At 45.1% G+C, this 16,478-nt stretch overlaps 1 protein-coding gene across 1 annotated transcript in view; it reads right to left on the bottom strand.

The window, feature by feature from the left end:
• Positions 1–16,478, bottom strand: part of TBCK (TBC1 domain containing kinase) — a 1,513,148-nt gene that overhangs the window by 937,336 nt on the left and 559,334 nt on the right. Inside the window, exon 15 of the mRNA XM_086962029.1 lies at positions 9,277–9,375. Coding sequence (XP_086818155.1) covers positions 9,277–9,375 — 99 coding nt within the window. The remainder of the gene's footprint in view (positions 1–9,276; positions 9,376–16,478) is intronic.

The raw sequence follows: 16,478 nt of genomic DNA, 5'->3' as shown, positions 1-16,478 counted from the left end.
TTTGCTTCAACCCACTCCTTTAGCATCCTTAAGACGATTTTTGTGAAACCTGTCCCACTTATGTCCAAGAGGTTAATTTGTCTATAATTCACAAGAGGGCGTACTCACCTTTTTTGTATATTAGCTTGAGCACTGCTCCCTTCCAACTATCCAGAAATATTCCTGTCGAGCGTATTCCCTAGAGGAGGGTATAAAACAAGACTGTCCACTATGAAGTATTTGTATTTTAGGTTGAGCCTGGGCAGCGCATGCGCTGCTGTGAGGCATGCAGTAGTGGAGTATGGTTGTGAAGCCCCACTCACTCTCCGACCATATTTCTAATTGGCTGGTGTCATTGTCATTCGTAAACGCTGGCTTATGGGTAGTTATTAGGCTTGCTGGTCCCTCCTTGGTACCGTCTTGTCTGCATATGTTACTTCCCATAACGACTGGACCTTTTACAGGTGTTGTTACATGGTTTGCTTTATAAGTCGGTGAGCACTATTTCATTTAATGGTCTTCCCCTATTCCACCCACTACCTTGCAGCACGCCGCCCACTTTTATTTAAATTTATACTAATGGTGGTCCACTTTAACTATAGTGGAAGCATTTTTTATTTTTTTTTATTTTAGCAGCCCGGTAAGCATTTAGCGGCCATGCTTACTTATTTATTTTTTTGTTTGTTTACTAGCGCTTCCACATTCATAGATGCAGCGGCCCTTGCTTTACAGAAACCGCGTCTAAAGGAAGCTACGCGGCCGACATTAAAGTGATAACGCGGCATGGGCGCTTTTACCCCAAAAAAACCCATCTGTTTGTCAACTTGACAAACAGATGCTTTTTTTGGGGTCAAAGCCACCATGCTGCACCTTCACGTTAAGGTCAGACAAGCCATTTTTTTAGTCGCTGCTTGTCTAAAGAAAGTGGCACGGCGTTTCCAAATGTGAAAGCGCCATATGGGTGCTAGTAAAAAAATAAATATTTGCAATGCAATAGGTCCGCATTTGCAAGAGTTTAAGCTATTGCATTGCCAAGAGCTTAAACTCTAGTTAATGTGAGACCTATTACATTACAAATGCTTGTATTGTGACTGCAAGCAAGTTGTCTGGACCGGCAGCCCGTGTAAGTTTTAGCATTTCGCTTGTTTTCTCAATTGCCAGCTCTGTGAAGCACTCTGTAGTCTCCTTTTTAGGTATCGCCTAGCAGCGCGCATGCACGGCTCTGCGAGACTTATTGTAAGGGCTTCAAAAAGCTCATCACACACACACCCTCGTGCGTGTGTGGCCTATTGCTTGCGGTTACCCGCACAGCGCCATATGTTTTGAATTATCGTGACCAGACACGGGCGCGATGATTCAAAACATAAGGCAGGGTGCTCGCTCTCACTGAGCACCACCCGTTTAACCCTGGACTTAAAACAACAGGAAGTGAATTTCCAGGGATGCGAGCGCTCGCGCTGTGCCTTATCTCGTCTGCAGAAACTTATGTTGTATGCTATTGACTAATTAGGCTGTTGAAGCCTGGTTAGTCTACATAATTGGGTAGTTCCAGGTAAAACTTTTAGGTAGATATTTGGTTGATGTGAGTATGTTTCCATGTCAAAAATCAAATGGAGAATGGATCACTTGATACTACAGCACGAGGGTTTTTAGAGACCTTCTTAAAAAACCCTCATACACGCACGTAAGTGATGTGGTGGTATATCTTGGTTCTCCACCAATTTACGTAGCGTGGGTGCATCATCATAGGGTTTTTATAGTTGTATGCGATCTCCACCCGGAGGTAACCACTGGATATGTAGTAGTGCCCAGAAACAGTGCTCCCAAAAATCTATTTGTGAGTCTAAAAAATCCTTGGATCAACAAAAAGAATTTTAATAAAATATGTGATTCAAGAATTATTAAAAAAGGTTTCCTTCCGGGGGCAGAGACAGCACAAGCAGGGAAAATCCGGATTGCTGACAAATGAGAAACTTACTCTAGAACCCCCGAAGGAAGCAACTTCCAAGCTACAAAAGGTACTACTGGCCTCAATAGAAAGAAGGTAACACATTCAATCACCTTTGTGCTACACAAATCGTGTAAGTACACCTCTTTTTTAATTTCCATCTTGGTCCTGAAGAAAGCCTCATAGACCAGGCTCTGCGTTACAAGGCTAAAACATGTCGGCCAACTCTGACCAATTCTGATGTATAGAGGATCTAGTTACACGATCCTAATCTACACGAAACCTTTTTTAATAATTCTTGAATCACATATTTTAATTAAAAAAATGTTGTTGATCCAAGGATTTTTAAGACTCACAAATTGATTTTTGGGAGCACTGTTTCTGGACACTGCTACATATCCAGTGGTTACCTCCGGGTGGAGGTCGCATACAACTATAAACACCCTATGATGATGCACCCACTCTACGTAAATTGGTGGAGAACCAAGATATACCACCACATCGCTTACGTGCATGTATGAGGGTTTTTTAAGAAGGTCTCTAAAAAAACCTGGTGCTGTAGTATCAAGTGATCCATTCTCCATTTGATTTTTGATTATATAGCCTGGAAGCTGAATGGATCCATATGTTCTGCCTACCTCATTTTGATTGATGGATATGTTTCCATGTCACCATTTCTTTAGTGTAGATAGTTTCACTGTTCTGCTCCTGAAGAATCGCAGGTACAGTTTATTTCAAGCTAGAAACATATTGACCTTCACTTATCAATAGGGACGCTCAACCCCAAGACATAAAACTTAGGAAAACGCCTCATTGCTTGTTTCTACTTAGGGTAGGAGACCCCGAGAATAAAGTTTGGCTGTTCTGGCACTCCCAGCCCTATTTTAAATCACTTCAGAAAATTCACACATCTACACATTTCTGGCCCGTCACCCCCACTTCACCATGCGGCTATTGGAAAAAGCTCTCCGGCAAAGTGCCCCTATCATATGGAGCCCGTTGGATATTGCACCCCCGACCCAATGATGAGCAGCCCAGATGATGAAGCATGACATCTGAAAGGGTGTGGGAGAATATTACAATCCAATACATGGATACCCAACTCTGAACCCCCCTGGGTCACGTTGGCCACTGTTTCCCCGACTCTGACACACTATCACTGAGGAAAAGCATAACTATCGGTTTCATTATTGCTTCCGGGGCACATATGCTGGACCTCCCACTTTTGTAAGAGAGGAAAAAGCCCCCCTGTCCCTCCTTTGTATGCATGTTGTTATAAGTCAACACTTCTATTTTTCAGCAAGTGACAAACTTTTTTATTATTTCATCTTACCAGGATAGTAGGTCAAAGGTGCCCGCTCCAGATATTAGTTCAGCATAATTAAGCTGCAGGGCCTTTAAATGAATTAAGATCTTTTCTGACAGCCTAGTTCACAGACGCTTCCAGCACCCAACCTTTCAAGGGAGGCCCCTCGTCTGCCAATATGCAGTCCCCAAATTAAAGGTAGCACTTAATGGGTATTAATCAGTCCCTTCCAACTGGAGCACCTCAAACTTTCTAATTAGATTGATGGCCTTTAGCTGTACGAACACTTACCTGATTGGGCATTTCGGACCATCATACTGGAACGTTTCCTTGCGGGGACGTCCCCAAGTGCTCGACCATTCAGACTCGCAAAGCCATTTCACATTAGGAAATCTAATAAAGCTGCACCTCTCCCTAAGGCCTCGTTGGGTGCAGAGTGGACACATTGTATATTAAAAGCAGCTAAACAGTCCACATATTTTTCCTCCACAGTCTCGGACAGCAGTTTGGGATGGAAGTCCCCTGTCAGAATGATCAGATCCTTAGGGTACTGTGCAAGTATGTTAGCCACATCCTCCATGAAGACTTCTAAGGTTGTCTTATACTTAGAAAAACTTCTTACATGCATGCAGACGTTCAGGATAATAATACATTTTCCCCTGTACATGCACTTGTCAATTTAATCCCACAAGCAAGCAGCTAACTACTCTGTGTCTGAATTTCCCATATACTTGAGCCAATTTTACCAGATGTACAGGAATGTATAACATACTGATGAGATATGTTATGTTATGTTATGTTATGTTAGTGCTATTTGTATTGCGCACGGCTGCTCCAGCGAAGGAGCGTCCCGGCGCACCGACAAGGTGGCGAACACAACACAACTGGGGAACAGAAATAATTATTAAGAAATTGGGGAGTGAAGGATTTAACAAAGCTCAGAAAATAAATGAGTTTTAGCGGCCTTGCGGAAGGAGAGCAGGTCACCAAAGGTCCGGAGTTTCAAAGGGAGAGCATTCCAGAGTGCGGCTGCCCGCACCTTAAAAGAGCGGCCCCCCACCCGACTGAGTTTGAACCGAGGGGCTACCGCTAATTCTTGGTCTAGCGAGCGCAGAGTGCGGCCCGGGATGTAAGGGCGCAAAAGTTGGTGCAGTAAGGGAGGTGATAGGCCCTTCAGAATTTTGAAGGAAAGGCACAAAACTTTAAAGTGGATCCGCTGCCTAACGGGTAACCAATGCAAGGCTCGCAAAGATGGACCGGCCGAGCAAAACCTAGGAAGACCTACGATCGCTCTGGCCGCAGCGTTCTGCACTCTTTGAAGTCGAGTTAACTCAGCCTGGTTTAATCCTATAAAAAGGGAGCTGGCATAGTCCAACCGCGCCAAAACCGTTGCTTGCACCACCAATTGGCGAGTTGCGGCATCGAAGTATTTGAGGGCAGGGCGCAGATTGCGCAGGATGCCGAAGCAGCAAGCCGCCGTCCTTTTGGTGTGGCCAACGAAGTTGAGGGAAGGGTCCAGCCAAACACCAAGGTTTTTGATCTCCGCAACCGGAGTGGGGGTCGGCCCCAGCTCAGAGGGCCACCAAGTATCTCCCCATAGGTCCGTCTGCTTCCCAAAGATCATCACCTCCGTTTTTTTGGCGTTTAGTTGGAGACAGTTGGACGTCATCCAACCAGCCACCGCCCTGAGTCCTTCTCTGAATCTTGGGGCATCCACCCCAGAGTCCCCGCTGATCGTGACCGCTAGCTGGGTGTCATCTGCGTACGACACCATGGTCATACCACAGAGCTTCACAACCTCAGCCAGCGGCCTCACGTAGATGTTAAACAACGTGGGGCTCAGTGAGGAGCCCTGTGGGACCCCAAGAGACAGAGGATGACATTTGGACTGGTAGGGCGGGGACGCCACACAGAAGGAACGATCCCTGAGAAACGAACGGAACCACTGGTGTGCAGTGCCGATCACCCCTATCTCCTCAAGACGTTGCAGGAGAATGTCATGGGAGACCGTGTCAAAGGCGGCGCTAAGGTCTAACAAAACAAGCGCCGCCGTTTGACCTGCATCCAGAACTACCCGAAGGTGCTCGACCATAGATAACAGTGCTGTCTCCGTACTGTGGCCAGCCCGAAAACCATTCTGGGTGTCGTCCAGAATGTTGGCACGCGACAGATGACCAGTGAGGGCGGTGTTGACATGCGCCTCCGCGAGTTTGGCTGGCCACGGGAGAAGCGAAATCGGGCGGTAGTTCTCCGATTTTGTAGGGTCGAGAGATGGTTTTTTCAAAATGGGCATTACTACCGCATGCTTCCATTTCAAAGGCACCTGGCCTGATGCTAGCGACGTGTTGATTAAGTCGCAAACCGGGCGAGCAAAAACCTGGTCTCTGAACATAGGTGGCTTGAGCGGGTCGTCCGGCGACCCCGACTTAACTCGGAGAGCCAAGGCCGTGTAAGACTCCAAAGAGAGGGAGGGGAGAGAGTCTAGCACCACCTGATCCAGCCGGATGGGAGGCCCCATACTGGTTTGAGCAGTGGAGGAGGGGAAGGCCCTATATATGGTCTGGACCTTCTCCAGGAAGAAAGCCGCCAGCGCTTCACAATGAATATTGGAGCTGATGGAGTTACCGGCCGGCTTCCTTGCCACAAGGTCTTTAAGGGCCTTAAAGATGGTTTTAACAGGATTCCCACTATTGCGAAACTCCAGAGCGTAGTATTCAGCCCGGGTTCTACAAACCGTGCGGTGATAAGACTTGACCGCAGCCATATACAGGGTTTTTTTGCTGCTGTCGTACCTCTTCCTCCAGTCTCTCTCTGCACGTCTGCAGACACTTTTCAGAGCCCTCAGATTGCCATCATACCAGGGACTGGGGGCGCGGGAGCCACACTTACTGGAAACCATCGGGATAAGGGAGTCGAGGGCCCTGGTTACCCATCCGCAGAAATGGTCATAACCAGACTCCACGTTCTCCACTGCACCCAGTGGGTCGTCAGTGAGAAGGCGGTGGAGATCTTCCGCCTTTAATTTGCTCCAGCGCCGTCTGGGCATGGCTCGCAGTGGCACCTTAAGTGGGGCTTCGCCTTCGTCAAGAGGACAGTAGATGGTCACGAGTGAGTGGTCTGACCAGGTCAGGGGGACGGGGATATGAAGTAAAGAAACAAGAAGTACGGAAAAATGTAAGGATGGTTCGATGACAATGTAGAAGTAGATAAATGGAAATAAAATATGTTTTAAAAAAAATACTTGAGCCAAATTTGGTAGATACCAATGTTACAAGACCCCAGAAGGTTGTCCTGAAGTGCTGCCTAATGCCTTCATATAGAGTCAAAGCTCTATGTAAACATTTCCTTTCTAAGTTCTTCACTAAGGAACCACCATATACCATTCAGAATGCCCTATTCATAATAATGGACAAGCGTTAGACTAATGCCTTCATGGAAAATCTAATCTAAGGTCACTGTCAAACAGATTGAATAGTTTTAGCCAATTTGCAACATTTTGAGATGTATCTCATTAGGGGCCAGATGTACGACGATATTTGCATGCGCAAACAGGTCTTAGACCCGTTTGCGCATGCAAAAGTCCCTTTGTCCATGTACAAACCCTATTTTGCGACTCGCTGAAATTTGCGACTTGCAAAATACAGTTTTGCGATTCACTATTAGGAAGTGGGATTCCTTTCCTAATAGCAACCCCACATGCCATGTATGACTGATTTGCCGCCCCAATTCAGGTTGCAAAACAGTCGCAGTTTACCACCCTTCATAGAAGGGGACCACTACCTGCCCTTAAAAAATGAAACTAAAACGTTTCATTTTTGTTTTCTTAAATGCATTCCGGGCTGCATAAAAAAAACTGCTTTATTGAAAAGCAGTTCCAGACATGGGGGTCTGCTGATCCCAGCAGGCCACCATACCTGGGAGGGCCAGCCATTCCCAATGGGTCCCAAATTGCGAGTGCCTCCTGAATATTCATGAGGCATGCATTTACGACCCCATAGAAGTTTCTTCTAAGGTAATGTCCGGTAAGATGTGTCAATTGTAGCCCAAATCAAAGAAGCTTCAATGAGAAAAACAAAAATGTGATGGTGGGACGCATATATTAATCCTTTCTACTGGGAATTACTCCTGACGACATTCCTGTCTACTGTTTGTTTTGTTCACGGTCCTAAATTAATCAATATTTGCCGCTAATATCATGTATACAATTCTCCTAATGCAAAACGAGTACGAGGTATATTTATTGCAACATTATGTTTCACAATCTATGTTGTTTTAAATCGTTTTTATTACCGAACACATATCAGGCCTTCCCCAATAGTAAACCAACCTACAAATTATCTGTAAAAAAACTATTAGTTATTTCAATTTAAGAGAAAGACCTCTAACCTTAATCTAATATAGAACTGTTCAATATAGAAGAGTGGGCAAATTGGGAAAGGTAATATTGGATAGGTATAAACTGACACTGAGTATCCTCCTTGTGCAGCTCATGAGAAATGGACAGCTGCCCTGGGATAAGACATCACCGATTCACAATGGGTGCTTTGTTGTAAACAAACTGAACAGGTCTCCTTCAGTAGTCGACTATGCATCACTCACTACAAATTCTTACATTGTAGTTTTTACACCCCAGTAAAACTACCTAAATTAGGGTTACGTGCCGCAAACCGATGTGACAGATGCAAGGCAGAAGCTGCTGACTTCCTACATCTAGCTTGGGAATGTTTCAACGTCCACACCTATTGGCAACAAGTGTTCACTACGCTAGATCTCATGACTTCAATGTCCCTCTCGAGGTCTCCTCTTTTGGCTTTACTCGGATATATAGAGCAGGTACCAGTAAAGTATCGAACATTTGTTTCGTTCAGCCTGATGTTGGCTGGACGGCGGGTGGCCTGTAGGTGGGGTCAAGGAGGAGCACCCACATTCAAGGAATAGATTGGGGACATGACACTATGGCAGGACCAAACATGTACATATGCCAAGCTCCTCCCGACCACGTCACGCCCACATGATATCTGGGGTCCACTCCAGTCATACCTCCTGGACCATCCTGCAGACATCGGCCAGGATTCCTGATCCCCACCCTAATCACTGTGTATTAAGGCCAAGATAATGCATACTATTGTCTACAGCTCATGCACTTGTGTGTATTGCACCTTTTTAATTACACATTGGGATGTGATGCTCCTAACGTGAACTTTTAAGCAAGAGGATAAGGATAGGGAAACTGTTCCAGAAACTTGTCTTATGTGCACTTATGGATTTGATGTCGCTGTGCTAGATGTCACTTTCTATGGATTATCCTGATTATGCTGTTTGTCTAATACGTCTAATGTATTCTGTTTAAGTAAAATATCAATAATTTAAAGGTTTAAAAAAAAAAAAAGGAGTCGGAGCAGCCTGCTCCCCTCTATCTGGAGTGATCCCTTCAGGGAGGCTGCAGTGCACAGCACTTAGTTTTGGAGTTCTGAGTTTAGGACCGCCACTATTACAGTGCCGTGTTGGGGGTTTCTGTTGATCCATAGGGAATAGAGGAAAGTTTCTGAGTGATGCATACAATATCAAGCATATCCCTTCCTGGGAGGAAAATGCATTCAGTAAATCATGTATGCATTACCTCCAGTGCGGATTTCTCAGCCTCCATGGGAGGAAACCCCAAATTATGTATATTGGCCAGTCATGGCTGCATTTTCCTGCACTTTCATTTTGTTGTCTATTAGGCACATTTCTTTTATTAGTTTCTTTGAAGGTTGAATGCTTCCCTGCTACTTACTCCAGTACATGAGATCAGCTTTTCAGATTTAACATTTTGGTATCTCAGCACCATACTTTTGAGCAATCATTTGCTAATTTTCAAGTAGCAACATCTAGTGAGCATGGGGATGATTGAAGTATATGAACCTGTACAAAAAACAATACTCACAAAATTCGTATTCTAAAACTCTTGCTGTCATTAAGGTGTTTACAGAAAACAATGCACTCAAATTAGCCATGGAAGTGAGAAGGGGAGGCAAGAATACGGAATTTTCATTGTTCTTACCTCCACTGCAAGTAACGCAGCCCAAGTAAGGCCTCTCAGCAGAGGAGGGATATCCACTCTGGCTTCCTTCCATACTAGATTTTTTTTGTACGGATAGGCCTGCAAAAAGAAGGAAGTGTTGGAAATTTTCCCACAGTTCTTTGGAAGAGAAAAATCATGTAGAACATCAGGAGCAACACAAAATGAGCATTTGAAAGCAAACACATTTACTGGAAAAACAATTGGATAACTTTAACTGTACATTTAACAGTGATCACTATAGACATGCACATTCTTTTATTCAGTCAGAGGAATGACTAAACAAGTCAGTAATTGTTTCACAGGGGTATGTCCCTCAAGTTTTCATCATGCCACATTTGTGTTAGATTGATCGAACAATTCAAAGTTTTAAAGGGAGTGACCAAAAAAAAAATGTTTTTTGCTGTTAGCATGGGAACCGTCATATTTGACTTAAGCCACAAGAAAGTAAATAAGCACTGGCAAAGCGAATTGACCTCTGTTGTAAACTTGCTAACTACTGGCTGTACTAAGCCTTATTTTTGCCATTGCTTCAGCTAATGTCAAATTGGACATCAGTGAATCCTGGCATCTGTGGGCACTTGGGCAGTCGCATTGGAAAGGGATTTCTATAAAAGAAAAGCCATTCTAAGATGAACATCTATGTGTATGCATGCCTCATGATACACACGTGTTCCCCGTTACACATGCTAGCGCAGGAAGCCATTCTAGGATGGATGCTGTTGCATATGCATGAGTGCAGAAGTTGTGATGCATGTATTTTTATATCTTGTGATGCACCTAAGAATACAAAAAGTGATGTATGGGATGACCACATTTGTTTGACACAGGGAATGACGGTGGTTGTTTTTAATGCACCAAATGCAAACCTTTTTCCACTTGAAGGAATATGATTTTCTAATGGAAGGTCGTTTGGCTTCTAGTAGAATGTCCATACATTGTTCTGGTAAAATTAAGATGGCCATATTACAGGAATTGAGAAGCCAGGCTGCTAAGTTCAATGATGGAAGGTTGGCTTGCAGAACCTGGACCCCCGAACTTATACAGGAGATCCTGTCTGCACAGCAGTCTCTTGTGCAGATGTTTAGATAAGTGGAGGTCCATAAACCACCCTTCACAAGGTCATTCTGGTGCTATCATTATCATTCTGGACTTGAACTGGTAGAATTTAACAGAACCGTTGGAGTGAGGGGTATCAGAAGAAATGTATATTGAAATTTCTTTGACAAATTTATCAAAAGGGCATCCTCTTTCGACTCTGGACATAATGAAGGAAAGTAGGATCTGCTTTCATGGTTACCCCCACTTTTTTCTGGTGTTATACTGTTTTCTGACTATTTTGACTGGGAGCCTGTTAATCAGGACCCCAGTCACTGTGCTCTGTCCCTAAATCTGGCTATAGTAAGGACCTTGGTACGTTCCCAATTGGCTACGGGTGCACCCGTCTAAGTCCCTAGTATATGGTACAAAGGTAGCCAGGACATAAATACACCAAGGGTCTCCCATGGGCAACAGCATGTATTATGCCACCCATGAGAGACCACTCAAATTGTGACTACGGGCCTGTTATTGCAGCCTGTGTGAGTTGGTGCTAGCACCCCTTAGAACAGATATACTTTTTCTTATATCTGAGGTCACTGTACTTAAAACCTATAAGTCATCCCTAAGGCAGGCCTTTTAATCCTGAAGACTGGGTTCTAGGTTATAAATGTGAGGATGCCCTGCACGAGCAGCACACCCCCTGCAAACCCTGGAGTCGATTCTCCAGGGTTTGCAAGTGTGGTCAGCCATGTACTACATATAGTGGACATCAAGTCAATTACGAGATGTCTAACTATATATTGGCTGCAAAGTAACCGATCATGTTTGGCATCAAACATGTTGGAATCCTAGCCCAACACAGATTACTGTGTTGGATGCAGGATCCAATGCATTGGGGAGCTCCCCTAGGAAGCCCCCCTGTATTCCCAGTACCAGCCTTTCAGGGTCTAACAGCATGTTAGTGATGCTGACGACCACAGACACGATTCTGCCCTCCTGCTGCTGAGCTGAGCTCGAGCAGGGGTAGGTAGAACAATAGGTTTCCTGTCACAGGTAGGTATCACCACCTCTCATACAGGACTTAGTGTATTCGGCTGGGGTGTGGGTGCTTGCCAGTGCCACCAGACTGCTTTGAAGGGCACATTTGGTGCCCTCCTTGCATACTCCAGTTGGAACCAGTTCAGGGAGCCTTTGGCTCCTGCTCTGGTGTGAAACTGGACAAAGGACATGGGAGTATCCTCCCCTCTGTACAACCCCTCCTGCGGGAGGGATCCCTGAATCATTCCAACCCTTTCCATAGGGTACTTAAGGGCTTTCCTGGGGGTGGCTCTTCAGATTCGTTGTGGGAAAAGATTCAGATTCAAAACCACGCACCTTTGGACATCGGATCTGCCATGAGGGGAACGGCCAGCTTCCTATTTGATTCCCGCTTCTTTGCCCTCACAGGGGAGAGTGAGACACCATTGCGCTGTAAAGCGCCTCCATCCTGCCGTGAGGGAAACGGCTCAGCGCACTACATTTCCCAGGGGGCTACGCGTGGCGCAGGCCGCTGACGACATCTGAGGGCGCCAGAGGCCCTCATAGGCGGCGCAGCCCTCCAGCAGCAGGGGACGCGCGCGGGGGTCCCCGGGCGCTGCCCGGGCCAAGGGCAGGCCCATCCCGCGCCCGTCAGCGCCAGACTGAGCCAGGGCAGGGCCACCCCCCTGAGATATTCAACTTATTAGAGTCTCGAAGTAAAGGCTGGACTTATGCTGGGAATTACAAAAGGTACTGTTTGCTTGCCGTTGATATTGTTTCTGCAAGTTTGAAGGGCTTTCTTCCCATTTGCTGCAGACTACTTGTGGACTAATAAGAGTTGATTGTTGTCCAACAAAACTCCTTAGTCTTAATAAGAGAAGGGCCTATTTGTATGGGTAAACGCAAGTCAATGGAGGGGGGCCGATGCCGGGAGCTCTTCCAAACCCCCTAAAGGAAAGAAGGCTAGAACGGTGGCCAGGCACGCTGCTACTAAATGCGTCCTTGACCGCATTGATAGCCTTGTAGAAGAGTGTGAGGCAATTCAGATTACTGAAAATGGATAAATGTGATTGAGGCCACCTCCCAGCAGAATACAGGTGGTCTGGGGACAGAATGTGAGGGTATTGCTTCACCCATTATTCCTGCCATGTTTCTTACAAGGCAAAAATGTTTAAATGGTAGCAACCTTATTATAAAAGGGACTTTATTTACAACGAAAGAGAGTACTACAGCCAATGGTATTGACAGCTCTATCCTAGCTAACAGTAGTCAGTCATTTGTATGTGACCAATCAGTTCCTTGTACTAATAGGTTTTCTGTTCTGGCGAACGTACATAATGAGAGTTCCACAATACAAGCCTTGCAACCAATAGGCTTAGGTGTGGACTCTGCTTCAAATCCCGCTTTAAATCTCTAGCCAAATTATGTCCAGGTTTCCTCGAGCACAAACTAGTGACAAGGGCAGAAACGACCCACAAGATATTCAAGGCCTAATGAATTTAGTATCCCTTTTAAGGGATGAGATCGAATCTATGAAAACCTTGATCTTAAATCTATCCGCTATGGTAGGGCCTATATTAAATGGGAGGACACATACTTTATTCAATTCAAGCACAGTTGACACTAACTGCTTTCCTTTGAAACATGGTATTGGTATGACTAACCCACTGATCGTGGGAAAGACAGCGGGTGGTGGGTGTAAACCCCCACCCTCTTATAGTGAACTCTCTAGGATAAATAGATCTACGCCACCCCGGATAGGCCAAAACAAACCATCAATGTCACCTATAAATAGGACAGCCCACCAACTGAAGAAAGCTCATAGGTAGCATTTGTTAACCGACACCAGGTGGGGCACTATCAAAAAGGTGTTTAATAGAGATAAACCCCCAATTTGAAGTGAGGGTGCGGAAACAAGGGGATTATATAGAGCAAATAAAATCTATATGACCAATGTCCCCAAGTTAGCTGCAGAGAGAAAGAATGAGAGTGCTAACTCTCTGACTAACAAAGCCATTCATTGACTACGATATGTCAGAGGGTGCTGATCGGTTATCAGGGATGATATTACTAAGGCGACTAGGCTAACCTTCCACTCTGAACAATATGATTGTATTGAACTGACTTTACGGTCAGAGCTATATGCCGAAAACCTATTTGCTCTTGAATTTAGAATGAGCCAAGCAGCGCATTTGCGCATCCAGCTAAGGAAGATCCCTCCTCTATCTCGGAACTACTCACCTTCTGGGTGGGGATCACGGGGTAGCACTGGAGGCTCCGGGTTGGAAACTATTGATTGACTCTCTGATGTACCTACCCTAAGTCTGGACAGTCCAAGTGCTAGGGACTCTGGCAGGGGAGGAACTGATACCTATATTTCCAACAAAAGACCTTGGTCCAGCTACAGTTCAGAGGCCCAAATTGGCAATGTTGATATTGCCAGCCTTACCACGGAAATATTATTCCTCCAAGGGACTGGAAACTGTCTGGACAACTGCTTGCCGCCTTGGGCTGTTAGCTCGCAGATAGATAATAATAGCCCCTCTATTAGCTCCAACCAGGGGAGGTTTTTTAATGTACACCAGTCAAATAATTCCTTCAGTCCTGGACCAAAGAGACGATCCAGGTCAAATTCCACAAGTGAAGGAAATAACTTGCCACCCATAGGTCAGGATTTTAGGGGTGGCACACTAATTTCATGGAATGTAGCAGGCCTGGGTTCTAAAACATCATCGCCAGAATGGCTGACATTCATTAGTGAATTTGATGTTTGCATTTTCCGAGAGACCTGGTTGTCTGAGCCACACTTTTGCCCGGGTTATCTAAATTTCTTTTTACCTGCAGTTAAAGGGGCTAAAGGGCACTCAATGGGTGGCCTAACCATCTGTGTGCGCCAACAACTCTCTCTGACTATCAAAAGAAATGCCCTTGTCTTAAGATTGGACTTGCTCTCTCTGGGTCCTCTGGACATCTATAATGTCTACGTGAGGGGGATTTGGGGGGCGGGGGGGACGGGACGGGGGGAGTCCCAGGTTATAGTGGCCTTGAATTCTCTCCTCGAGCTGTACTCAGCAAGCAGTAGTGTGATTGTCACGGGTGATCCGAATTCAACCTTTGGGCCCTTGGTTACTCCTAATTGGCATTTTACTGATGATGAGGATAGCCAATGGGGAGTGCCAAAACTAGAACTTAACCCGTCAAGAAGTGGACTGAGGTGGTTATCCACATCAATACCATCTGCTATGAAAAGGGACTTAGGGCGCTTAACGGTAGGACTTTGAAAGATAGGTCTGGGGCTAATACATTTAACAATGGGCGTAGTAAAAGCAGGATCAATTATGTCCTATGCAGTCTTAAGTTCTGGGATACGATAGCCAATGTGACGGTGATCATAACCCTCTTGTGCAAATCATGATTGGTTGAAGCGGGAGCAACCAGGGGTAGATGGGGTTGAGCTTTGTGCCCCAAATATTACCCCTACTAATGACATGCAACAACTGAATTGGTCACATGTAGTCACAAAGTTGGAGGTTTTGGATAATATAACTGAGGAGGTTGACAAAGCCATTCTGGACTTAGAACATATGAATACCTCCGGAGATGATCTGAGTAGTGTAACCTTGCTACACAGCAGCCTTTTTAAGCGTATTAGTGCTCATTTTCTTTTCCCTGTTAAAACCCAGAACTAAACTGCCTGTAAATGGTACATTGATGACTGCAGGCAAGCTAGAACTGCCTTGTGTAATGCAATTAGGGTTGGGAAATTGGAAGCTGTCCGCTTAGCTAGACAGGAATACAAAAAAGTTATCCACAAAGCTAAGTGTCTATGGGACGAGCTCCAATGGCAGGAGCTTAAAGAAGCAAGCGATAAGAAGAATACCAGATTAATCTGGAATATTATCAAGTGGGGTAGAGGGGGCCAGTCTGACCAGCCCCAAAACCATATTTCCCAGGAAGGGTTGGTCAATTATTTTAGACCACAATATGCACGCAACCCTTCAGAGAATCAGATGAAAGACCTTAGGCTTGTTTTTTATAAAGACGAGGCTTTTATTGATAATGATGTTTTAATTGCCCTTAATGTAGTGGCTGGAGGTAGGGCGCCGGGACCAGATGGTGTCCCCGCCGATGCTTTTCTTCAGGATAAGACACGGTGGGGCAGATACATTATGTTATTGGCAACCTGGAAAGGGGCGGTGATAATTCCAGTGTACAAAAAGGGTGACAAATCTCAACCGGAAAACTACAGACCTATCAGTCTGATAGATACGATTCTAAAGGTAATTGGGAGGATGACCCTGCATAAAATCTTAGACTGAATTGAGGAGAGCAGTATACTGTCCCCCTTTCAAGCGGGTTTCCGCAAATACATTAGTACTACCTATCAAGACTTCCGTTTTACCCACCTTTATTGGAAGACTGTGATTTTAGGCAAAGGCAGCTTATACGCTGCCTTTGTTGACTTACGTGCAACCTTTTACCTTGTTCCTCGTTCACAGTTATGGTTGACTCTAAAGAAATTAGGCCTCTCTGAGGAGATTTTAACTATGGTGATAAGGCTGCATGAAGCTAACTAATGGGGTGGACAGGGCAGGGTCACCACCCAATTTCCGGTTCAACATGGTGTGCGACAAGGTTGCGCCATGGCCCCAACACTATTTTCCTTGTACATTAATGGAATAATCAATTGTTTGTCACAGCGAAACACAGACGCCCCTTCCCTAGCTGGTACTAAGATTCCAATTTTAATGTTTGCGGATGACACGTTAATCATATCCAAAACTCCTAGGGCCAGATGTAGGTATCCAAATACCGGTCGGTAACGGCCGAAAATACCGATTTTCGGCCGTTACCGACCGGTATTTGGATACTGAGATGTGGGACCACCTAAAATACAGATTTGGTAATTTTACTGAATCGGTAATTTTACCGATTCTGTAAAATTACCGAATCTGTAAAATTACTGAATCTGTATTTTTAGATGTAGGTAGCACTGTAATCAGTGCTACAGGGCTTTAAGAATTCGTTATTTACCACCAACTAGAAGTTGGTGGTAAATAATGAAAAGCCTTGAAAAAGCATTTTTTTTGCTTTTCAAACGCTGCCATGTTGCAAACATACATGCC

This window comes from Lissotriton vulgaris, chromosome 3_1 (assembly GCF_964263255.1).
Source record: "Lissotriton vulgaris chromosome 3_1, aLisVul1.2, whole genome shotgun sequence".
NCBI lineage: Eukaryota > Metazoa > Chordata > Amphibia > Caudata > Salamandridae > Lissotriton > Lissotriton vulgaris.
Note: the sequence above shows the minus strand (reverse complement) of the source record. Positions and strands in the feature narration are given on the sequence as shown.